Source organism: Sturnira hondurensis, unplaced genomic scaffold (assembly GCF_014824575.4).
Source record: "Sturnira hondurensis isolate 20B ecotype Veracruz unplaced genomic scaffold, ASM1482457v3 Scaffold0021354, whole genome shotgun sequence".
Classification (NCBI taxonomy): domain Eukaryota; kingdom Metazoa; phylum Chordata; class Mammalia; order Chiroptera; family Phyllostomidae; genus Sturnira; species Sturnira hondurensis.
Window position 1 is genome coordinate 19,397,725 of NW_028093985.1, and position 25,305 is coordinate 19,423,029.

Consider the following 25,305-nt stretch of genomic DNA (forward strand, 5'->3'; position numbering starts at 1 on the left):
AAATTGATACAGTCATTAGTAATGTGTTAGGTAGTTGTACTTTCCATTTTTATTAGGAGGACAGTGTGGTGTTAAAGAGAAATGAATCAAACTGCTGACTTTTGGGCAGAGTGCAATTAGCCTTCGCCTTGTTTTCTGGAAATGAACTAAGGTAGAATAATTCTATTTATGGGCTACTATGAAAACTTTTGATTATTCTGTCTAAAAATGGAGAGTTTTTCCCTGGCTGGTGTGGCTCAGTAGATTGAGTGCCAGCCTGTGAACCAAAGGGTCGCTGCTTCGATTCCCAGTCAGAGTACATGCCTGGGTTGTTGGCCAGGTCCCCAATAGGGAGCCTGTGACGGGCAACCACACACTGGTGTTTCTCTCCCTGTCTCGGTTATGGGGGGTCCGTTAGGGAAGCTTCATTGCACAGGAAAGTTTAATTAGCTCACTGACCTTTAAACTCTACCTCCTCTTCCCTCCCTTAAAGCAAAGTGCAGGTAGGGGGTTAAGAGTCAAACCTTCAGTCACATGGTTGCTTCTCTGGGCAACCAGCCTCACCAAGTAACTTCTTCAGAGGAACAAAAGGTACCTTTGTTGCTCTCATCACTCAGGAAATTACACAGGTTTTAGGAGCTGGAAAAAGGACTAAGGCCAAATATACAGGGTCAGGCAAAAGTAGGTTCATAGTTGTGAGTACACAAAACCCAATTTATTCTTGCATTATTTATTAATTTCTGAATTTTCCACATGAACTATAAACCTACTTTTGCCCACTCCTGTATATTTCTTCTTTACAAATCACCATATCACACCTGGCAACTAGTTAAGTTACATTATAAGCATGACTGAATTTTCTTGCTGCCTGCAATAATTTCTCAGTTGTATTTTCTAATGTGACACTCCTTGGTAGAAAAGAAAGTACTTTGGTTTCTGTCCATCTGTGTGAGTCTCTCTCACTGTCCTCTTTCTTCTCAACATCCTTGAGCCCCAGCACAAGTACTGCGGGTGCAGTCACCCCTCCCATCCCGCCCCCTGCACTGACTCCAGCAAGGGCCACAGACAGTGAGGTTTCAGCAGTGATGTCAGACTGAAAAACTAATGCTTTCTTGTTTGGACAGTTATAAATTTTGTAAAACTTACTATTTTAGGACTTTCCATATGGTAGATAGAATTCATTAAAATCTGTTAGATGTAATTCCACCAAAATTCTACTTTTCATTATATTTATCAAAATATACTGAATATCTACTTCAAAAATCATATTTTATGGTGGTTGCTTAAATTTCGTTACCTATCTTCAAAAGGCAGATAAAAGCTCTCTTTAGCTCACCTATCGGCTGTCAGTCATTTTAGGTGCTTCAAAATTTCCCTTATATGCAGTATTATGTTTTAATATAAAATATTGTTTGTTTTTACACTGGTATTGGAATTTTTTAACCCTTTTCTTAATTGATAGGCCACTTCACAGGTGCTTACCTCAACCAACTTATAAAAACAAGTGTGGGAGAAAAGGGGCCACACACTAAACCAACTCAGGGGAGACCTGCGTGGTGGCCTCTCAAACTCAGAGACCGAAAGTAACCACAGAAGATGGTCTGAAATGAAAACCTTAACTAAAAGCAGTTCATGGAGGGTAGTCATGTCCTAGGCCAGTATTTTCTCCAACAAAGGTCAATCTTTATATTAATTGAGGCTGTCCCTTGTCTTTTTGTGTCAATGATAACATACCTTTGGAATATCAAGGTAACTTCCCATTTTCCGAAATCAATGGGCTCATCCACCAGAGCTGAGACCATAAGTCCTCTCGCTGTTATTGTTATCATGTTAATTGTTGATTGTTAACTATCCTTTATCCACCTATGGGATAAGGAACTGCCCACCCTGGTAAGATACTCCTTTTGCATGAATTGTTACATTGTCTGGTATAAGCAAAAAGAGTAACATGGCAATTATGTTACAATAATTTGATTAACTTTGGAAAGCTCATAAATGTCTTAATAAGCTCATATTAAGGCTTTTATATGCATTGTATCTCACATATTTTTATTGAGAATAAATTATAAATTGTTCTTATAATGAGAAAGATATAGCTAGAAACAGTTTGAAACACAAAATTCCGTTAGCAAAACTATTTTGCTAGACACTAAATAATTTTTAAAGGTCATACATTGTAAATGTCAAAGCCAGAATTTATTCTAGATCTCACTGACTGCAGAGTGCAATGACTGAATTATTAAATTACATTTTCTTTTACCAATGTAAAAGAAGTATGTGTCTATCATTTTACGTTTTATCTGATCCCAGAGTTCCCCCTCTAACCCATCACCAGTGGACTTAATGTAACCTCCTTATATCTCCCCCTTTGATTGTAATGTGTAAAATAAGGTGCTAAACTTCCATTTTCCAGAGCATTTCTCAGTCCTTTGAGATTCTGCTTCCCGGCAACTATTGTCAGTTTGGCTCAAATAAACTCACAAAATTTCTCTACAGGTCTGAATGTCTCTTACATTGACACAAGCTTCTTAGAAACGTCCATGACTGCTTCCTAAACAGCTATGCCAACTGAATATATTTATTCACGGATTGAGAAAAAGTAGTAGTAAGCACTGCTACTTAACTTACCAAGTAGTTAGATAAAATAAAGATTTAGAGGAATCAGATTGACTGAATCATTTAACTGTTATAGCAGATAAAAAATATATATACAGTTTATAATGGATAAGAAATTTGTATCACTATTAGCTTAGCTTAGATCATAGTTTAAATTGTTCTTGTAATGAGAAAGATATTGAAGCAGTTTGAAACACAAAGCTCCCTAGACACGTAAGATACATACTGGAGATAGGATTTTTAAATATAAACATTTAGTGTCAGGAGAAAATGATGGTAGCTTTGGTTGGAAATACTATCCCTTCTTTTAATGGAAAAAAACAATGCTAGGAAATTCAGAAGTACTAGGAATAAAAAACATCCCTTTTAATTTACTAAATATCTCGTTATAAGAAAGAGTAACCTTTCTAGACTATCTTTGTTTTAAAGAACACGGGTAAATGTTTTATTTTTGTTATTTTTTCCTCATTTTTGAATTTGCAATGCTCAGTAATTTGCTTAAATGAGATCTAGTTCTGTTAGTCTGAACACTTGCATGAATGAGTCTAAAAATTGTCTTCCATGTCCTATCTGAGAAAAAAGTTCACAGCAAATATCAAGTGTAACATTTGCTGTAAGCTTTTTGCAGATATTTACATCTGATTAAGAAGGATTTCTTTTACTTTGCAATAGTTTCCCTAGGAATAGGTATTGTATCTCCTTTGTTTTGCTAATAAGATGAAATATGTTGATTCAATTTCAAATGTTAAGCCAAATTTTCCTTTCTAGAATAAATGCTTTGTCAAGGAAAAAAAATCATTTTCCATATTGCTTACATTTATGCTTAGTTTTTAAAATACCTTGGGGTACAACTGTCTTCTTGCCTCCCCAGCAATCGTGTGGAAGCATGGACAAGAGATGTTGCTTTTTTACTCAGACAAGAAGGCAGACCTGTGGTTAACCTTATCCCCAAAAAGACTAAGGTCAGAGTAATGGAAGAGGACTGGAAGACTACAGACAGAGCAGTGAACTGGTTAAGAAAAGCAGCAACTAATCACACTGAACCATTTGTTCTGTATTTGGGATTAAATTTACCACACCCTTACCCTTCACCATCTTCGGGAGAAAATTTTGGATCTTCAACATTTTACACATCTCGCTACTGGCTTAAAAAAGTAAGTATACCGTGTGTGCTCAAAACTAGAAGTTAACATTTTATCTTTATGTTCTGGCATTTACTCAGCTCCTTTTATTATCACTTTTAAAGAAAAATTTGAATATCGTATATTCTCATTGAGTCAAATTGACCAGTAACTAGTTGATAAAAACTGAAGTGGCAATTTACAAAAATAAAATGCACTAACACTTAGTAGCCTACTTCTGAATTGAATACATTTGCATATAATATGTCTATTAAAAGAGAAACTGAAAGACATCCTCTAAGTAGTGAAGATAGTGCTCACTTTGCACAGTTCAGGGTTGTAAAGTTACCACGTGGGCTGAAAACTGCACAGGGCAATCTTAGTCATCAACTGGGAGAATGATCATTTTCTAGGACTCTTAAAACATTTGTCAAAACATTTAAATCTCTCTTATTTGGGGCTATAAATGTGTAAGGAAATGAAAAACAGTAAAACTAGTATTTAAACCACTGTAACTGAAAACACTAGAAACATTGAGAATTAAAGCATTTTGCTTGTTGTAAAAAAATGATCGAGAGTACTTGGAACAGTGCTCTGTGTTCTCATTGTACAGTTTGGTATGGAGCAAGCCTTTTCTCTGTGGCTGGGCATATTGTCGTATTCCTTTCTAAATCTGGATTCCCTTCCAGCATTTTGCCCTTTGCACTTTCAATGTTGTAATATATTCCTAAGAGTTCCTTTCATGTGAAGATCTTTGCCTCCATCACTTCCTCTAGGACATGTTTACCCTTTCTTTCCAGTGACCACCCCCATTTATATCGATGAGCGCGTCTTCACTCAGTTCCTCTGGCTGCATATCTAGCTGCGTCAGCATCCCCATGTCGACTATTCCTTCTGTAACTCCAGTCAGTGTTCAATTCAGGTTTCACTGCAGTGTTACCACTTCTCATCTCTTTATTCTACATTCCTCTCTGTTAACCAGCTCCCTGCTGTGATGACCCATTTTTATGCAGTGTCCCATGGACCTGCCACTGGGGCACAGCAGGGCAGCACAACCACACACCCTGCTGTCTGTGTGTGTGCAGAATACGGGGTGTGCAGTGACCAGTCAGGACAGACTTGGGAAGAAGTGGCCTGATTAGTCACTGATACACATCTTTCATTCATGCAATGATTTGCAGACTAAAGAGCTAGCAGCATGTGGATGGGAAAGCTTACAGTTTATGCGATAACTCAGTTAACACACCTTGGTAACTAAAATCTGAACCCTGTCAGGGGGAGACTGGTGTTACCTAACCGGACTGCGGTACCTGAAATCCGTGCATACCTGAACCATGCACAGGAAGGACTGCCTGTGTTTTGAAACATATTATCTTAAATCAAATTTAACTCACTTTAAAAACTCAAATCAGGCCCTGGCAAGGTGGCTCGGTTGGTTGGAGTGTTATCCTGTACACCAAAAATATTGTGTGTTCCATCCCTGGGGAGGGTTCACGGTGAGGGCTCATACCCAGGTTGCGGGTTCAATCCCCAGTCAGGCACATACGAGAGGCAACACATCAATGTTTCTCTTTCTTTCTCCCTTCCTCTCTCTCTAAAATCAGTAAACTTTTCCACAGGTGAGGATTGAGAAAAAAATTCTAATCAGAAACACTTTCAGCGCACCATATTTTAAAGGAAATATTGTCCAAGTTTCAAATAAATCGTCTTTCTTAAAAGTTCCAACTCGTTCTTATCTAAAAACTCATTTGTAGTATTAGCCTAATGAAATGATTCCAATAACCTTTAGGTAAATAATAAGTAGATGCTTGAATTTTTAAAAATTATTTTATTGTTGTTCAAGTACAGTTGTAACCTAATCAACAAAACAAGCAGGCAAATTACTTGAAATTTTTAAAGTTACATGACTAAAAGGCATACATGACTTAAATCTTGTCTTCTTTTCACCAAAACTGTAAGCACTTCTATATGAAAAAGTTGTATTTGTTTTTAACAAACAGTTGGCTATCTCACTAGCTATCGTCATTTTGGCTAGTGAATTACTGGAGAAAAGGAGTCTGTATTCCTAGGTTGATGATTCTGAAACTGGAGTTGATCGCACAACTATTGAAAGCGCTTAGACCCTTCTTCTGAACAAGAGATTGTCTGATACAGCTTGTGGTATTTTCACTGACGTATAATGTTAAAAAGAATTTTCACATCTATTTCACTATATATACAGATATTAATATAGAACTCTTGGTACTACCGAGAATAGTTTGTTCCTAATTTATGTATTTGATTTACTCTTTTCTGTACATAATTTTTAACCATTCTTTCCCACTCTCTTCGATAATTAAAGTGTACTTGTTGGATGAGATGAACATCACGCTCTGTTTTTGTCCCTGTTTGAGGTGTCTCATGGTGCCATCCAAATCCCAGAGTGGCTGCCCCTGTCAGAGATGCACCCTACAGACTTCTACTCTTCTTATACAAAAAACTGCACTGGGAAGTTCACCAAAAAAGAAATTAAGAACATCAGAGCATTCTATTATGCTATGTGTGCTGAGACAGATGCCATGCTTGGTAGGTGGTATAATAATTAGCAATTTCATGAAGAAAAAGTATATGTCCCCAAGTAACTGTGATTATGCTGGTTGGTAACTTGTATGAACATCCTGAGATCATTTTTTTTATCAGTTGCTGAGACACTTCAGACTTAGCATTATAAGGTTCTTGACACATATAAAAGTTGGATAATTTGCATTAACAATAATAGAATAAAGGCCTTTTCTAATTTATTTATTCATAAATTAATAAATGCTTAGGTCTGGTCATGTACAAAGAAAGGGTCATGGAAGGCTATGCCGTTTGCTTGGAACAAATCCTTTTACCAGCTTTAATCAGGCATCAATACAGGCATGCCTCTTTATTGCGCTTCACAGGTGTTGCATTTTAAATTTTTTTTTTAGATTTTATTTATCTTTAGAGAGGAAGGGAAGGAAAGAGGGAGAGAAATATCAATGTATGGTTGCTTCTCGTGGGTCCCCTGCCGGAAACTGCCCTGCAACCCAGGCATGTGCCCTGACTGGGAATCGTACTGCGATCGTCTGGTTCGCAGGCCCTCGCTCAATCTACTGAGCTACACCAGCCGGGGCAGGTGTTGCATTTTATACAAATTAAAGGGAAGAACCTCCACCAGCAAAAGATTACAGCTTTATTGCAGTGGCTTAGAACTGAACCCAAAACATCTCTGAAGTAGGCCTGTCTTCAGTCAAACACAGGTACCCTTGTGATAGGTAACTGAGGCAGCTTAGGTTCTGGATTCTTGAATCTAGAAGATGAGACAGTTTAGCTGTAAACCTTGTGACTTCTCCCAGACTTGTAATACCTACAACACCAATACTTCTCCCCAGGCCCCTCAGAGCAAGGATTAACTAAAGGTGAAGTCAGTTTCCCCATGTGTATTCTGGTCCAGAATCATAGTGAATTTCCTTTTCTAATTCAGCTCAAAACCAAACCTGTCTCCCTAAAATGACTGTCAAGAATGTGTTTGGCCTACTCACTTGTAGAGTTGTGACAGTTTCCACTTTAGGTGGAGGAACCCTGGTTTAAAAAACATACCCATTTTTATGGGCATGTTCTTTTCACAAACCGTATCATTTATTTTCCTGCACAGTGGAATAGAGCATAAATTCATTGTGAAGTGTAGGTAACACCTTTTCTGTACAAAGTAAACCTTGGTAGTGAACAAGTGAGTGGCTGTTTCTTAAAAAATATTCATTGGGCAAAAATAGAAAAATATAAAACAGGAACAGCCTGTTTGCAAAACACTCATATGGATAAATTATTTATAATATATTAAGTATAATATGTACTAAGTCTTAAGGATTTTCCAACTATTTAATTTAAAATGCAAGTAAGATTGTAAGTTTCTTTAATCCTTAAATCCAGACAAATGTTGAATTGCATTTATATATTTTCTGATATTAGTGATAGTCACCCATTTGCACCCTGGAAATCTCTTTTGAATGTTTGCAACTATCCATTCATCCATATCTACTAAAGTGAAATAGTTTATAAAGTTATGCAGGCAGTGTGGGAACACTACTCTTGAAGTCTCTTCAGGAAAAAGTCTCTTCAGAAAGCAGCCCACTTCAAGTTACCAAGGTTATGAAATACATTGTATCCTTGCTGTTAAATCTACAACTGGTTTGGTCACCAAATACAGTAGTATTTATTACTGTTCACTATGCCTGTTCAAAAACATTTAGTGCCTCCTAGTGATCAGGCAGTATGTCAGGCATTGGTAGTATTAAGTTGAATGTAATCAAGAAATTATGTATTAATTAAAATACCACTATGGAAAACAGTATGGAATTTTCTCAGAAAACTAAAAATGGAACTGCCTTTTGACCCAGCAACTCCACTGCTGGGATTATATCCTAAGAGCCCTAAAACACCTATCCAAAAGGATCTATGCACCCCAATGTTCATAGCAGCACAATTTACAATAACCAAGTGTTGGAAGCAACCTAGGTGCCCATCAGTAAATGATCAAAAAATTATGGTACATCTGCATAATGGAATTCTATGCAACAGGAAGAAAGAAGGAGCTCCTACCCTTTGCAACAGCATGGATGGTACTGGAAAGCATTATGCTGAGTGAAATAAGCCAGATGTTGAAGGACAAATACCATATGATCTCACCTTTAACAGGAAGCTAAACAACAAAACAAACAAGCAAGCAAAATATAACCAAAGACAGTGAAATAGAGAACAGGCTGACAGTGACCAGAGGGGAGAGGGGAGGGAATTTCAGGGGCAAAGGGGAAGGGTTTATAGGAACAGTTATAAAGGACACATGGACAAAAACTAAGGGGGTTGGAAATGGGAGGGAGTCGGGGAGGGCTGGGTGGGTGAGCTGGGATGGGAGTAAAAGACAGAAAACTGTACTTGAACAACAATTAAAATAAATAAATTTTAAAAATAAAAATAAAAACCCTCTCGGCGTACACTCTACCTCAGGGCCTTACCTGCACTGTTCCCTCTGCCTGCGATGCCCTTCCCTGTTTTTCCATGGCTGCCTATCGTCACTCTTTAGCTGTCAGCTCAAATACCACCTCCACAGGAGTATCTTTCCAGCCACTCTGAGTTCGTGTGCCCTCCCCATCATCCTACTTACTCTATACCTTGTTTGCTTACACCATAATCTCTAATTATTTAATCTATTTACTTGTTTATCATCCATTTCCCTTGAAAAACAGGAGCTTCATGAGGGCAGGGACATTCAGTCTTCCTCAGCATTGCATTTTAGGGGCCCAGCTTTGCATCCTTAGTGCCTGCCACGTAGTGAGAACTCAGTAAAACATGTACCGGCAGTTATAACACGTGGTAACCACAGCAGCGCACAAGCTGTAGGGTCTTGGAGGTCAGAGTGATTCACTCTGCCTAGAGGAGCGGGGAGCTTCACCAGGGGGGAAATGCTTGAGCTGGGTCATAAGGAAGAAGGCAATTTGCTAAGCAGTCAGTGGGAGAAAAGGCGTTTGACACAGAAGGCAGGAAAGTCTAAACTGATAAATATCAGTTCAGGGAATTCCAAGTTGTTAGGATTGTGCAACTTAAAGGTCTGCAGGTTGGAGCTTGGAGAGTGGGCAGGGGCTTTGTGTGTCAGGCTAAAGAATTAAACGGTGGGAAGCTGAGGAAAAGGTTTACACTGGGTGTGATGTAATCAAAAATTTTAGAAAGATATCCACCAGAGTGGCACAAGAAATACTGTGGGAGGGAAAGGGTGCAGGCAAGAAGACCAATTAGGAAGCAATTTCTGTTGTCCAGTTGAAAATCCTGATGGTCAGAACTCCATCAACAACTCCACAGAGCGCTGTGTCTCATTTCTGACGGGACCTCTGAGTTATCTGTCATTTTTAGTTTTGTTTTGTTTCATCTTTTAAATAGCACATCAGCACCCTGTATCCTAGATTTAGGAAGTGCCAAAATAGGGGATACTATTCTCTCTGGACAATACAGTGATCTCTTAATTATAATGAGGACATGCTAAGTCACACTCATATGCTATTTGTACTGCTTCCAGCCCTTCTTCAAAGATGGGATTTCCATAACTCTCCGCCACCTTCATGGACAAGATCTGGTGATTATGGATTTTGGAAAAGTGTGGCAGGGAAGGGGAGTTCTGACCCCTCTTACCACCTCCCATTGGGCAGAAATTGTGGGTCAGTGCAATACCCACCCTTTCATTATCTGAGACGCGTGGTGCTGATGTCCAGACTTAGTCTTTTTTTTCCTTTCAAGTCACTAAAGGGGAAAAAATCCCCCTATTCTCCAATAGGAACATAGAAAGCATGCCAGTATGATCTTCAGATAGAAGAAACTATCCTATAAGTATTATAGTTTCTTCTTCCTCTCTCTTGTCTGTCAGCTGAGGAAGAGGCACATGAAACTTGGTATTACTTAAGAGCAGTAAATACTACTCAGATGTTAAGCAGCATTCGGACCACCTCTTATAGGACAGAGGTGTTATAAACTTAACTTTGACAGAATAAAACATTAACTAAAAGCTAATTAAGATTTATCTTGATTACATTGTAGGTGAGATTATTTTGGCTCTTCACCAGCTAGGCCTTCTAGAGAAAACTGTCGTCATATACACCTCGGACCACGGTGAGCTGGCCATGGAACATCGCCAGTTCTACAAAATGAGCATGTACGAAGCGAGCGCTCACGTCCCACTCTTGATAATGGGGCCAGGGATTCAGGCCAACGTACAAGTATCGGATGTGGTTTCTCTTGTGGATATTTACCCTACTATGCTTGGTAAGTAATGTAACTCTATAGATCTTTATTTGTAATAATGCTGGAGAATGAATAAGCAAAGTAGTCAGGCCCTGCTGACTTCTTTATAACTTTGAGCAACTCCTTTAACTATGAATCAAATCCAGATGTGAAATAGGAAGATAATATTGCTTAGGTTCCCTTGGCCTTCACTTACTTGTAGTCATCACATCAGGATATGACTATGGAATAAGCCATAGAAGATATTCAGGTTCATAACTTCATAGATAGGTATGTACAAGGTCTGTCCAGAAAGTATCCAGACATGTGATATGAAAAATGGAGACATTCATTGAAGAAAATACAAAATACAAGAAACACTGTATATAGGACAATGATGCCTCAGTCCCCTTCAAAGTAGGCACATTGGGACCTCACACAGTTCTCCCAGCATCTCTTCCACTGTTCAAAACACTGCAAAATTCTTTGTTGGAATCTCCATCAGCTGCCCCTTTGTATTTTCTTAAATCTCATTGACAGTCTGAAATCTCTTCCCTTTAAAGGTGATGTTAGCTTTGGGAAAAGCCAGAAGTTGCAGGGCACCAAATCTGGGCTCTAGAGGGGCTGAGCCAACCTGGGTGATTTGATATTTCACCAGAAAACTCTGTATGAGACAAGATGCCTGAGCAGGCACATTGTGATGAAGCTGCCAATCACCAGTTGCCCATAGCTGTGGCCATTTTCTTTGTATTGCATCTCTCAACTGACAAAGAACATTATATTATTAATCCTTATTAATTATTTGGTCTGGAGGAGCATCCTCATGATGGACAGTACCTTCCTAATCAACAAACACAGTCAACATGGTCTTGCTGCAACTTTGCTGCACCATCTTTGGGCATGGAGAACCAGGCAACTTCCATTGGGACCACTAGGCCTTCCTTTCTGGATCATAGCCGTAGACCCACCATTCATCTCCGGTTATGACCTTCTGGAGGAAATCTGGTTCAGTGGTAGTGGTTTGAATCAAGTCATTAGCAACTGCAGCATGATTTTCATTCTGCTCTGGTAGCAGAAGCCATGGAACACATTTTGCCACGACATGTTTCATGCTAAGATCCTGTGTCAAAATCTCAGGCACAGTACTTTTTGGAATCCTCAGATCAGCTTCTAGTTCTTGCACTGTCAGTCACAGATCTTTGTTGATTGCATCCCATACTTATTGAACATTCTCAGGTGTTCTGCTTGTTGGCAGGCCTTCCAGAACATTAATCACTTTCAACAGATTCCCAACCATCTGTTAAGAGTTTGTTCTACACTTTTATTTGCACTGCACTCATTGCATCATCCCCAAAAGCCTTCCGTGTCATCCAAATAGTTTCTGTGGAGGAATGTTCAAACTTAATGCAAAATTTGATGCAGATTCATTGCTCTACTCGGTCATTTTGAACACAATGACCACACAGTACACATGCTCACTCAACAGCATCTACCGGCCCCACTGGCTTGTAGTGAGGTCATCATTGTTCACACATGAGCAATCCAGACCACTCTCCTTGGCTGCCAGGTTACATCGATGTCATGCAAACCGCTCTTTTTATATTAACAATGGCTGGACTTTTCCCAGACAGACCTTATATATCATCTGATTCTTCACCTTCCTAAAATGTAAGCATTTCCCTTCTTGATTATTTCATCCACTTTGAAACTACTAATTTTGTACAGTGTTCGCAAAGTCCCTTAATCTGAGTCTATGAACATTTCTCCTGAGAATCTTTAGATGGTTCTGAACTATCTGCTTTACTATTTCCCTTCTTAATGTCTATAAACATAACCATGGGTCTGGAACAGCAACATTTGGATAGTGGCACTTAGCAGTTTTTACTAACACAATGCCATCATCAACACAGAGGGAATTATATAGAACTGTTCGTTTCTATCTAATTTAGCAGAGTACTTCAAGCACAATATAATTTAAAGATTATATTTCCACTGTTTTAAAGAGGCATCCATTACAAAAAAGCACCATCAATCTGTAAATAGGTTTTGGTGAAAGAAAAAGATAATACAACATAAGATACATATGTTTAATATACATATTAAAATGTGAAAGAAACAAGTCTCTGAAAAATCAAGGAATTTGAGAGTTCTTTCTATCTCCTTCCTTCTGCTAAAAGTCTTTCTCTTCATTTACCTAAAGACTATTCCAAGGTCTTAAATTCTTTACAGTTAATTTGTATCAGTGTCTTTTCCTTTTCTTTTATTTCATATCACTTCTTGTATATTTGAACACAAGTCTTTGTTGTACTTTTGCCTGATGTATATTTTTAATTTCAGTTTCTTAGTCATCATTTGCTGGTTCTCCTTTATCTTAAGCAGTTTTAACACTTAGCCATATTTCTGCCACTTTCTGGCTCCACTAGTCCCTGTTACTTTTCACCATTTCTAGGAGGGAAGGGGAGAACTGGGCAGAGGGGAGCAAAGGGGGGAAAAATTGAGACAGCTATAATGGCATAATTAATAAAATGTACATGCAACTGTGTATAACTGTAACTATTTTAAGTATCTCCTTTATTATCATCTTTATAATTTTGTGAATATATGCTTATCTATATTGCCATTTCTTTACAGCTTCCTCCCCTCGTTTTTCCTCATGTACTCCTTGCCCCACCCTACCCCATTTCCAGTGAAAAGCCTCCTCAGGATCATCAAATTTGATTGACTTTTAGCCTCGTTCAGTTTCCTTGAGGTACAGTGATTAAGGTTGGGGTGATTATTTCTCAGTTTGCCCCCAGTATATTCCTTGGTGATATCCTGCACTTTGTTTACAGTATATCCTACTCAGTTCCTAGCCATCCTATCACCTTATCTGCTAGTTGATTAATATGCATTGTTGAAATCACTTTTCTTTAAATAGTTTTTTATATTTGCTCTTGATGTAAATTCTCTATTTTACAATCTTGAGATAAAAAAGTATGCGCACTGTTTTTCAAAATATACATATGCATGTATAATTCTGAAATTTCAGTATTAGAGAATAAACTGTAGATGAACAGAAAAAATTATCTCTATGGTTAAAAAGTAAACACAGTATGAATATAGAGTAGTAATATAGTGGGTAAATAATAGTCAACTTTAAAAATTAAATGATACATGAAAATGACCCCCATGCATTATTGAAAAGAAAATGTAGGCTTTAAAACTATATGAACACGGATTTTTGTTTTATTTTGTTTGCTTATTGAAATAGATGTCTAACTTACTGTCCAAATCAGCACACTTTTGATAGTAAAAAGTTACTAGCAACAGTTATAACTGAAAATAAAAATAAAGCCAGATTTTTTTAAATTGTGAAAATCTAATTACCTTAAAATACAGTTATGTTTAAAAGAATGCTTAATTGCTAAAATGAATTATTTAAATTGCAAAATCCTCCTTGTTACAGGATCTTAGTGGAGGATTGGGAGAGGCATTCTCCATACACTGTTTTGTTTTTATTTTATTTTTTATTTTTCAGTTACAGTTGACATACATCATCAGTTTCAATGTACAACACAGTGATTAGACATTTGATCACCCAGTAAGTCTAGTACCCACTTAACACCGTTCATAGTTGTTACAATATTATCGACTATCTTCCCTATGCTGTATGTTACATTCCTGTGACTATTTTATAACTGCCAATTCATACTTTTTCATCCTTTCACCTTTCACCTAGCCTCCCTAGTCCCATTCCATCTGGCAACCATCAGATTGTTCACTGTATCTATGAGTCTGTTTGTTTTTTAGATTCTACATAAGAGAGGAATCATATGGTACTTGTCTTTCTCTGTCTTATTTCACTTCACATAATACCCTCTAGGTCCATCCATGCTGTCACAAATGGCAAAAGGAAATCCTTATTCCCTGCTGCAAATTAGTATAAACCAGTTTGGGTTTTTTTTTTTGGCTGAAAACTATTGTCAAGTGGAATAACTATAGTAACGCAAGACTGTGANTTTTAGATTCTACATAAGAGAGGAATCATATGGTACTTGTCTTTCTCTGTCTTATTTCACTTCACATAATACCCTCTAGGTCCATCCATGCTGTCACAAATGGCAAAAGGAAATCCTTATTCCCTGCTACAAATTAGTATAAACCAGTTTGGGTTTTTTTTTTTTTTTTTGGCTGAAAACTATTGTCAAGTGGAATAACTACAGTAAAGCAAGACTGTGAGGGAGTATTGAAGAAGCAGTGATCCTGGGCTTCCTGAATTTAAATCCCTCCTTCAGGATTTACCAACTGGTTGGCCCTGGGCAAGTTACTTAATATCTTGGATCTTCAGTTTTCTTATGAATGAAATGGAAATAATTGCGGCAGTTCCATGGTTTAGGACTATGGCATGGTAAACAATTAAATGTTATATTTATTGCCATTGATATTTTTTATTTTTCTTAGGTTTGCCCTTAAACTGCACAGTTTGGATCATTGCCATACTAGTCTAATTCCTTATCTACTCATATGGTCAGGAAGAAATATAACCTTTCTCTCTTCATCCAGATCTGTTAGAAGAACAAAGAAGAAAAATGGTTTTAAACAAAGATCAATAAGCTTTTCGAAAAGCAGTTTAAGCTAAAGTGCTTTTAAGGAAATTATTGATAAATATGCGAGAAATAAATATGCAGTTTCCTGATACATAGAAAAGCTGACAAATATGTAAAGTATTTATTAAATACTATGGATATTTGACCTGGGTTTTACTCAACATCAATTACAAAGGTATTTGTTCTACTGATAATAAAAGACTAGAAATAAACCACATTATCTCTTGCCTGGACTTTTGCCATATAGCTTCCTAACTCCTACTTTCTACTTTTATCCACTTTTAATCAATTCACCCGCTTGCCATACAGTAGTTAGTGTGAGACGTCACAATTCTGCTCAAAATCCCCTACTGGTTTCCTATTTTTGTTAGAGTAAAACCCCAAATCTCTAACTGGGCACAGGAGTCCACCATGATCTCTTCCTCTTCCCAATACATCTTTTATAATTTTACTCCTCACTCCTTCTGCTCTAGCCCTAGAGGACACCCTTGGTGTCTGGGGAATGAATCCAGCAGGTCCCTGCCCCCAGGTTTGCACACTTGCTGTTCCCTGAGCTGATACCCTTCCCCCAGGTATCCACAGGGCTCACTCCAGCCTTTCCTCAGGTTTCTATTTAAATGTTACCTCATCAGAGAGGTCTTCCTTGATCACACTGTATAAAACAGCACATAAACACATCCTTTTCTCTCCCTTATCGTGCTTTATTTTTCTTCATTATATTTACCACCATCTGACATATTTGTTTGTCTGCCTCCCTCCATTAGAATTTAAGTTTTAAGAGAGCTTATCTGTTTTGCCCATTGTTTTTTCTTTCCTACTCCTAGAATAGAAGTAGGAAAGAAAGGGAGTAAGTGAAAGGGAATAATTTTGTTGAGTAAGTGAAAAAAATTATACTTAAATGCACTCTTTTTTTTAAAGATTTTATTTATTTATTTATCTTTAGAGGGGAAGGAGAGAGGGAGAGAAACATCAATGTATGGTTGCCTTTTGTGCGTCTCCTGCTGGTAGTTAGCCTGCAAGGAACCGGCCTGTAACCCAGGCATGTGCCCTGACTGAGAATCGAACTGCGATCGTCTGGTTCACAGGCCCGTGCTCAATCCACTGAACTACACCAGCCAGGGCTTAAATGTACTCTTATTCTAGCTTACTACTTGTCATATGAACACAGGAAAATCATGTAAATTTTCTTAGGCTTTCAAGCTTTTTTAGGAAAATTAGGCTAAGAATGGATATGAAATAAGGTATGTTTAAGTATTAAAGGCTATTAAAATGCTAAATGCAGTAACTTCCCAGTCCTGAATACATGCCAGTTGGTCCCTGCTGCCCAGCCATCAAAGTCCTCTCCTCTCCCTTCCTGTGGCTCTCTGGTGTTGCCACCCCATGGCCGACACACCGAACAGGCCTCCCGAGCCAGCCTGTTCCCTCAAACTCCCTTTCCTTACAGTCGACTTTGCAGTAAGTAGCCTACTGTTTTGTAGTTTCATCTTGGGCAGTGCTCTCATGTATGTTTTCTTCAGTATCTTTCCTCCTGCTCCCTGTTTTTAACCAGTTATCTCTGGAATGGTTCTTTTTAAATTAAATTTATTGGAGTGACTTTATAGGTTTCAAGTGTACATTTCTATGATAACAAATCTGTAGTTCTTTCCTCTCCTTTCTTTCTTGCTCTCTTGCTTTTTCTTTCTTTCTCAAAACTCCCTGATTGTGATTGGTTGGGAGATTAGTACTTGCAATATGCCCCCTCCAAGGAAATGGAAGATACAAAGTTTTTAATTAAGTTATATTTAAAACAGGTACTTAAAGAAGACTTACAGAGGTCTTTTTTTATTTCTTTATTCTCCTTTAATAAACCTGTTTTTCAACAAATACATATAGTCAAGCTAAATTAATTTTTACATTCAATTTTAATTTCCAGCAATGCAGATATATTGCTTCTATTTTTCTTTGGAAATATTTAGTTATACATAAAAACAAAGAACACTGAAACCAGAAAAGGGTGGAGAGGCAACCAGAGACCCATTTTGGAGCTCTCCCAAGTACCCAGCCATAATTAATAGTAATTTTTCCATAGAAAAAACATAGCTTGGATTAAAGAAGAATACCTTAAAAGTAATTTTTACATTGTTGCATTACAAATACCTCTTTTAAACAACCTCTTTATAAGTTTGCCATTTCATTTCTCATCCTATTGTTTATATGTCTATAGTTGATGAGGAAAAAAATTATTTTCCCAAATCAGTATAACATAAGATTTTCCAGCATATGTTCTGCAAAAACACTAATTCCTCAAGATAGTACTTTGAGGTAAAAAAAAAAGTCCTATCATCAAATAATTCTGGGACACATGGCTTAGTATATACCACGTCTTAAGGTATATGATATGCATCAGCAGTAAATTTACATCTACAATAAATTTAACTATTTAATTTTAACCATTGTTTGACAACATGTAACAAATCCTTTCTTATACAGGTCTTATTAATATCTTATGGGACAAATGTGAGCAACAACAGTGATTATTTAATCATTCAGAAACAAAGGACTGATAATATTAATTAACATTTGTTGAGGGTTTCCTGTGTACCAGGCACTGGTCTCAGAATTTTACATAAATTACCATATTGAAGCCAAAAATAAACCTATGAAATACAGGTACCATTACTATTATTCCCCTTTTACAAATGAGGAAACTGAGGTTCAAAGTAGTTAATAACATGCACAAGCACAGCTAGTAGAGAAAGTACTTGGATCCAGACAATGTTTTTTACAAAATCCGTACACAGTCCCTAGTCTCCGTGACCTTTGCTGATGTCATTTATAAACGTCTCACAAATGAAAAAATGAGTTATTTTAAAATATTGTATTATTTGTGTTACAGACATTGCTGGAATTCCTCTGCCTTCGAACCTGAGTGGATACTCTTTGTTGCCATTATCATCAGAAATATTTAAGAATGAGAATAAATTAAAAAACCCACATCCACCCTGGATTCTCAGTGAATTTCATGGATGCAATGTGAATGCTTCCACCTACATGCTTCGGACTAACCAGTGGAAGTATATAGCCTACTCTGATGGTGCTTCTGTATCACCTCAACTCTTTGGTAAATTTGTTTATATACGTATTTTTTAAGTTTAATCTTTATTGAATTTTTTCCATTACCATGTAGCCCTCTTATATTCCCTTTCCCTCCACAATTACCACATTGTTGTCCATGTCCATGAGACCTTTTGCCTTTTTGCTCAATCCTTCCACCGCTGAACCTCCCCTCCCCCAACTAGCTTTTATCTGCTTTCCATCTATGAGTCTGTCTCTGTTTGGCTTGTCAGTTCAGTTTGCTCATTAGATTCCACGTAGAACTGAAATCATATGGTATTTGTCTTTCTCTGACTGGCTTATTTCACTTAGCATAATGTTCTCCAGATCCATCCATACTGTTATAAAGGTAAAATTGTATTCTTTTTTATGGCTGAATAGAATTCTATTGTGTAAATGTCCCATAATTGTTTTATCCACTCATCTATTGATGGACACTTGGGCTGCTTCTAAATCTTGGCAATTGTAAATAATGCTGCAATGAGCATAGGGGTGCTTACGTTGAATTGAATCTTTCAAATTAGTGTTTTGGGTACCTTTGGATATATTCCCAGAGGTGGGATTGCTGGGTCAAAAGGTACATCTATTTCTCATTTTTTGAGGTATCCCCATACTGCTTTCCACAGTGGTTGCACCAATCTTCATTCCCACCAACAGTACAAAAGGGTTCTTCTTTCTCCACATCCTCACCAGCACTTGTTTGTTGATTTATTGATGATAGCCATTCTGACAGGTGTGAGATGGTATCTCATTATGGTTTTAATTTAAATTTCTCTGATGATTAGTGACGTTGAGCATCTTTCCATGTGTCTGTTGACCATCTGTATGTCCTCTTTAGAGAAGTGTCTATTCAGGTCCTTTGCCCATTTTTTAGTTGGGTGATTTGTTTTTTTGGTGGAGTTTTGTAAGTACTTCATAAATTTTAGGTATTAACCGCTTATCAAAAGTATCAGAGAATATGTCCTCCCATTCTTTGGTTAGTCCTTTTATAATTGTTAAGGTTTTCCTTTGCTGTGCAGAACCTTTTTAGTTTGATGTAGTCCCATTTGTTTATTTTTTTCTTTTGTTTCTCTTGCTTGGGGAGATATATTCCATAAAAAATTTCTATGAGCAGTATCCAAGATTTTGCTGCTTATATTTCCTTCTAGGATTTTTATGGTTTCAGGTCTAACATTTAAGTCTTTGACCCATTTTGAATTTATTCTTGTGTGTGGTGTAAGAAGCTGGTCTAGTTTCACTTTTCTGCACATTTGTCTAATTTTCCCAACACCATTTATTGAATAAGTTATTGTTAGCCCATTGTATGTGTTGTGCTTCCTCTGTCAAATAGTAATTAACTGTAAAAGTGTGGATTTATTTCTGGGCTTTCTATTCTGTTCCATTGATCTATGTGTCTGTTTTTATGTCAGTACCAGGCTGTTTTGATTATCATGGCCTTGTAGTATAGTTTAATATTAGGCAGCATGATTCTTCCAACATCATTCTTCTTCTCAGGATCACTGTTGCTATGCGGGGTCTTTTGTGGTTACACATAAATTTTAAAAATATTTGTTCTAGTTCTGTGAAATATATTGAATCTTGATAGGAATTGCACCGAATCTATAAATTGCAGTATGGATATTTTAATGATATTAATTCTTCCTATCCATAAACACAGTATGTATTTCTATTTATTTGTTATCTTCTTCAATTTCTTTCTTCATTGTCATAATTTTCCGTGTACAGATCTTTTACATCCTTGGTTAGTTTTATTCCTACATATTTTATTCTTATTGAAGGACCTGTGAGTGGGAGTAGTAAGTGAAAGCTACACTAAGCTCCTCTCAGGACCAATCTGGAATTACAACTAAATTGTAGACAAATCATCCAGAATAACCAACTCAATACTAGCTGGAGAGGAGCCTTATAACCAAGGACAGACAGAAGAAACCACTTCACCACAAGACTGATAGAGGGTGTGGGGAAGGCACAAAAGAGCTGACTGGACTCCCATCGGTAGCAGCTGAAGTTCCAAAGGGATATTTCAGCAGCTGGTGGTTTCCCCTGAGAAGTGTGAGGTCTAAACCCCAAGATGGGCTCCCCAGCCTATAGAACTAGCGATGGAAAGAAACCCAGATAGCATCCAGCTGTGAAAAGCAGTAGGATTTCTGTCTGGCAGGAAGAGATGACTAGAGATGCAGAGAGCCTCTTAAAGGGCCAATGCACAAAATTTCATTTGCAGCCACTTACCCTGGGCTCCAGCAGAGGAAGGGCAGAGTGGAGTAAAGATGCTTGAGTAAAGTCTGGAGCTGAAGGCTCCTCCAGAGGTTCCTCCAGAGAACTAGAAAAAGCCACCAGGAACCTTGTGCTGAGTCATTCCCCACACTGCAGAAGCCATCTTTCTCGGGCAAAGCACTCCTCTCGGAGGAGTGGTATCAGCCTGAATGGCATCAGCCTGAGGGGAAACAATAGCCCTGCCTGAAGGAATTATTGTGCCCTACCCTGTGGTGTTAAGCCAGATTGCTGATTACAGACTGATTAGATTAACAATTGAGTAAAATAATGGCTGATTAGTTTAACATCTAAGGTGCAAAATACAAAGTAGGAGACAAAATGGGAACAAAGAAACAGACCCCAAATGGAAGAACAAGAGAATTCTCTGGAAAAACTACATGATATAGAGGCAAGCAATTTATCAGATAGAGAATTTAAAGCAATAATTATAAGGATACTCAACAGCATCAAAAAAGACATGGAAACCATAAAAAAGGACAAGTCAGAAATAAAGAGTGCAATATTTGAGACAAATAATACACAGGAAGTAATCAACAGTAGGTTAGATGAAGCAGAGGAGAGAATCAGTGTTTTGGAAGACAAGGTAGAAAATAACACCCAGGCAGAGCAGAAAAAAAGAATTTTAAGAAAAATAAGGAGAGCTTAAGAAACATTTTAGACAGCATAAAATGCAGTAACATCCACATCATAGTAATACCACAAGAAGAGAGGGAGCAAGGGATCAGAATATATTTGAAGAAATAATGACTGAAGACTTGCCTAGTCTGGTAAAGGAAAATGTCAGACAGTCCCAAACAAGTTGGACCCAGAGGCCCATACCAAGATACATCATAATTAAAATGAGAAGGCTTAAAGACAAGCAATCCTAAAAGCCGCAAGAGTAAAGCAGGTAATTACCTACAAGGGAGCACCAATTAGACTAGCATCTAATTACTCAAACAGAAACATTTCAGGCCAGAAGAGTGTGGTGTGAAATACTCAAGGTGATGAAAAATCAAGGACCTACAACCAAGGCTACTTTACCCAGCAAGGCTATCATTTGAATTGAAGGAGCAATAAAGAGCTTCCCAAACAAGAAAAAGCTAAAGGAGTTTGTTAACACCAAATCTGTACTGCAACAAAGGTTAAAGGGCTTGCTTTAAGAAGAGGAAAAAGAGAGGAAAAAAAGCAGGGGAAAATGTATTCTAACAAATATATATATTTATCATCATATATATATATATAGCACCACATATATATCATCAATAATCACCTTAAATGTAAATAGCTTGAATGATCTGAACAAAAGACAGGGTAGCTGGATAGAAGATACATTTTTTTAAAGTTTAGTATGATGCATAATGAGCTGACCTTTTTAAGTGTAGTGCTGCCTAGGAGGTACAGTAATTAGCATTAAATAATTAAATACCTGCTGCTTCTCCTGCTGAGATAATCTACAAAAGGTTGCCCACCAGGGAGCAGCTTCTTTGCAAATCACCCTCTGAATTCCAGAGTAATTGTCCTAAAGCCTTTGATTTGGAATGCAATATTCAAATCACCGTCTTTCTCGGATGAAGACATCCTCTAATACTCATGGTTATCTTTGCCAATCAGTAGTCAACACCCTCTCATTGTACCTTGGTTGCAGCTGTCCTGAAGAATTAACACCTGTATCTTATGGTGCCTGACATTTTGCACATATATTTAATGTTGCCTCCAACCCTACAAGTTGATATAATAATCCTCATTATTATAGAGATGACCAGGGGTCAAAGGGATTCAGATACCTGTGCAAGGTTTTGTGGTAAGAAGTGGCATAACTGGGATTTCAACGCTGGTCTGACTCCAAAATCCATCCTCCTTACACTCTATACTAATGCCTGCTAGTTTCGCTATTTTGTGAGTTCACTGTAAGTCAACATTATTATAATTAAGATTTTACTTATTCCATGCTCCCTTTTTGCACATGAAATATGTGCTAAGCCATTATTAATAGTAACTTATCCCTAAGTTTCTTTCTCAATTACAAATGTCAAAATTATTAACTCAAAACATTCTTTAGTTTGGGGCTATTGATGATACAGGACAATAAAAGCATTACTGTTTTTTTTCCTGTATATCAAAGTAAGCAAGGCATCAAAATCAGGAAGAATTGGGGCTAAGCCAGCTTACTAGTGATAAGAGTTTGACCGTTTCTGCCATCTAAGGATGAATAAGAAAAAATGGGACAGAAGATGATGGTAAGAAGGAAGATAATTTGAACATACATTTGAAGAGGTGTTTAATTTTTGGTATATTGTTTTACCATTTATAGTGTCCTTTGTCTTACTATGCTAAGAGGAAGTGAAAATAAAAATAAATTCTAATACATTATCTGTCACAGAGTAATGACATTCTAAAAAATGTTCTTATAGCAGGTAATTATTTTGACAGGTATTTTTTTTCTTTCAGATGTTTCCTCAGATCCAGATGAACTAACAAATATTGCTACAAAATTTCCAGAAATTACATATTCTTTGGACCAGAAGCTTCGCTCCATTATAAACTACCCTGAAGTTTCTGCTTCTGTCCACCAATACAATAAAGAGCAGTTTATCAAGTGGAAACAAAGCTTAGGACAAAACTATTCAGATGTTATAGCAAATCTTAGGTGGCATCAAGACTGGCTGAAAGAGCCGAGGAAGTATGAAAGTGCAATTGATCAGTGGCTTAAAACTGATACTAACCAAAAAAAATATGAACAAAAATGAGAAAGTGTTCCAGAGCTATATAGGAATACTTTAAAAGATCATGATTATATATTTTAAGTGTTAGTTTTAATAATTACTGATTTTTACTTTTAAAGAATGTACACTATTTAAAGTTAAAAAAATCATTATAGAATTATATATTTTCAAAAATGATTATTATCAACATCTTACTAACTTCTAACAATTTAATGGAAGCATTAAAAGAATGGAAGCAAATGGAAGAATATAAAATTATATTCCTCTGAATAATATGGAATGTAGAATATCTATTATTGATTATTACTTATGAGCCATAAAATAGTAATTTGTGAGTATTCAATGGTGTCTGATGAGTTATTTGTATCTGATGGGATATGGACCATTTGTGTTTTTTTTCGATGGAAGTATCTGATGGGACATAGTCCCTGCATAAGGCTGACTTTAATACTGTACCCCTAAAGAAATTATACCAACTTAAAGTTTCACCAGCAATGCAAGCCCTCACATCCTTTGCTAATCTAAGAGATTAAAAATATATTATTACCTGCCCAGGCCAGGTAGTTCAGCTGGTTAGAGCATTGTCCCAATATGCCAAGGGTGCGGGTTTGATCCCCAGTCAGGGCACATACAAGAAGCAAGGAATGAATGCAAGAATAAGTGGAACCACAAGCCAGTGTTTCTCTAAAATCAATAATTAAAAATTTTATATACTTTATTTTTATGAGTAATGTATATCATGTTTTCATATATTTTTAATAGCCATTGGAATTTTCTTTACTATGACCCTTCTTATTTTTCTCTTCTTTGCCCATTTTTCTTTTTTTTTTTTACAGGAATACTTTAGATATTAGTTCTTTGTCTATAAAAGGAGCTGAGAATATTTCTTTTCCTTTTTGTAATTTGTCTTTTGACTTTGCTGTCGTGTTTTTACCATGTATAAATTGGTATTTTCATGCAATCAAGTGTATGAATATTTGCTTTTGTAGCTCTGGGATTTTGTGTCATATATATTTAGAATGGTCTTCCCCATTTATCTTCTTTTAGAGTTATATTTTTCTTCTTTAGGTCCTCAGAAATTGAGTTGAATGAAAGTCTGACAACCATGGAATTAAAGAAACCACTTCCATCCAGACTGGTAGAAGAGGCGGACTCACAGAGTGGGCTGGTCCCACATTCATGTATACTGGATAAAAATTTGGAAGGGATATCTCGGGAGCAAGGAATTCAGCCCCACACCAGGCATACCAGTCCAGGGTTGCAGTGCCAGGAGGGTAAGTCCACATAACTTCTGCCTGCAAAAACCAGCAGGGATTGAGTCAGTGGAAGAAACTTCTGGGGTCTCAAGCAGTTCTGCTTAAAGAACCCACATGTGGATGGACTTGCAGTCACTCCCTCTGAGCTCCAGATCTGGGGTAGCAGCTTAAAAGGTACTAGAGGCATATAGGGAGGAAAAGGAGTGTCGGGCATCAAGGCAAGAACTGGTGGACAGCTTTCTCCCAAACAGAAAGGCAGGCAGAGGCCATTGTCCTTTTCCCAGCTCTCCCCCAACAGAGCCACAGAGCTACAGGATAGTGCCATATCTGAGACTCCATCAACCTGCCTAACACTGTGTGCCCCACCCTGGAGATTCCCTGAGACTCAATTCCATCCAACTTATGGGCCCGTGACTTTTCAATATGAATGTTGGGTCTTGGCTTATGCTTCATAACTTCCTAAATCCCTATCAAACAAACAACATCTGGCCTCTGTGAGCTCCCAGCCCCTGTACTTCTTGCTAACTGGCCCCAGGCTGGGTGCTAGCTGTAGCCAGCCTTGATTCACAGCTTGGCTTCACTGCAAATCTCCAAGCCCAGCACAAGTAGCAACCATTCCAAATTACTTTATAGCCTAGGCAAGGTGGCACCAGGCTGTCCTTGGCCTGTACCACCTGAGAGACCCTACAGCCTGTGTACCAGTAGGCAGCTACAGACCATTTCGGGGTACCACCACCCTGTCCCTGCATAGCTGATTCTCCATGGAGGGGAGAGATTGGTGGTCAGTAGTCACAGCCAAAACTTGCAACTGACTGGCCTGGGTAAATCCCTCCCATTGATCTGCCAATAGCAACCAACCCTCAACTACAAGAGGACGCTATCCTTAGCCCACAAGAAGGGTGTACCT

At 37.6% G+C, this 25,305-nt stretch overlaps 1 protein-coding gene across 1 annotated transcript in view; it reads left to right on the forward strand.

Moving 5' to 3' along the window:
• The window catches only part of ARSK (arylsulfatase family member K), a 45,349-nt gene extending 21,869 nt beyond the window's left edge, over positions 1-23,480 (forward strand). Inside the window, exons 4-8 of the mRNA XM_037032266.1 lie at positions 3,467-3,749; positions 6,110-6,281; positions 10,302-10,526; positions 17,946-18,170; positions 22,868-23,480. Coding sequence (XP_036888161.1) covers positions 3,467-3,749; positions 6,110-6,281; positions 10,302-10,526; positions 17,946-18,170; positions 22,868-23,166 — 1,204 coding nt within the window. The 3' untranslated portion in view covers positions 23,167-23,480. The remainder of the gene's footprint in view (positions 1-3,466; positions 3,750-6,109; positions 6,282-10,301; positions 10,527-17,945; positions 18,171-22,867) is intronic.
• The last annotated feature ends 1,825 nt before the right edge of the window (positions 23,481-25,305 follow it).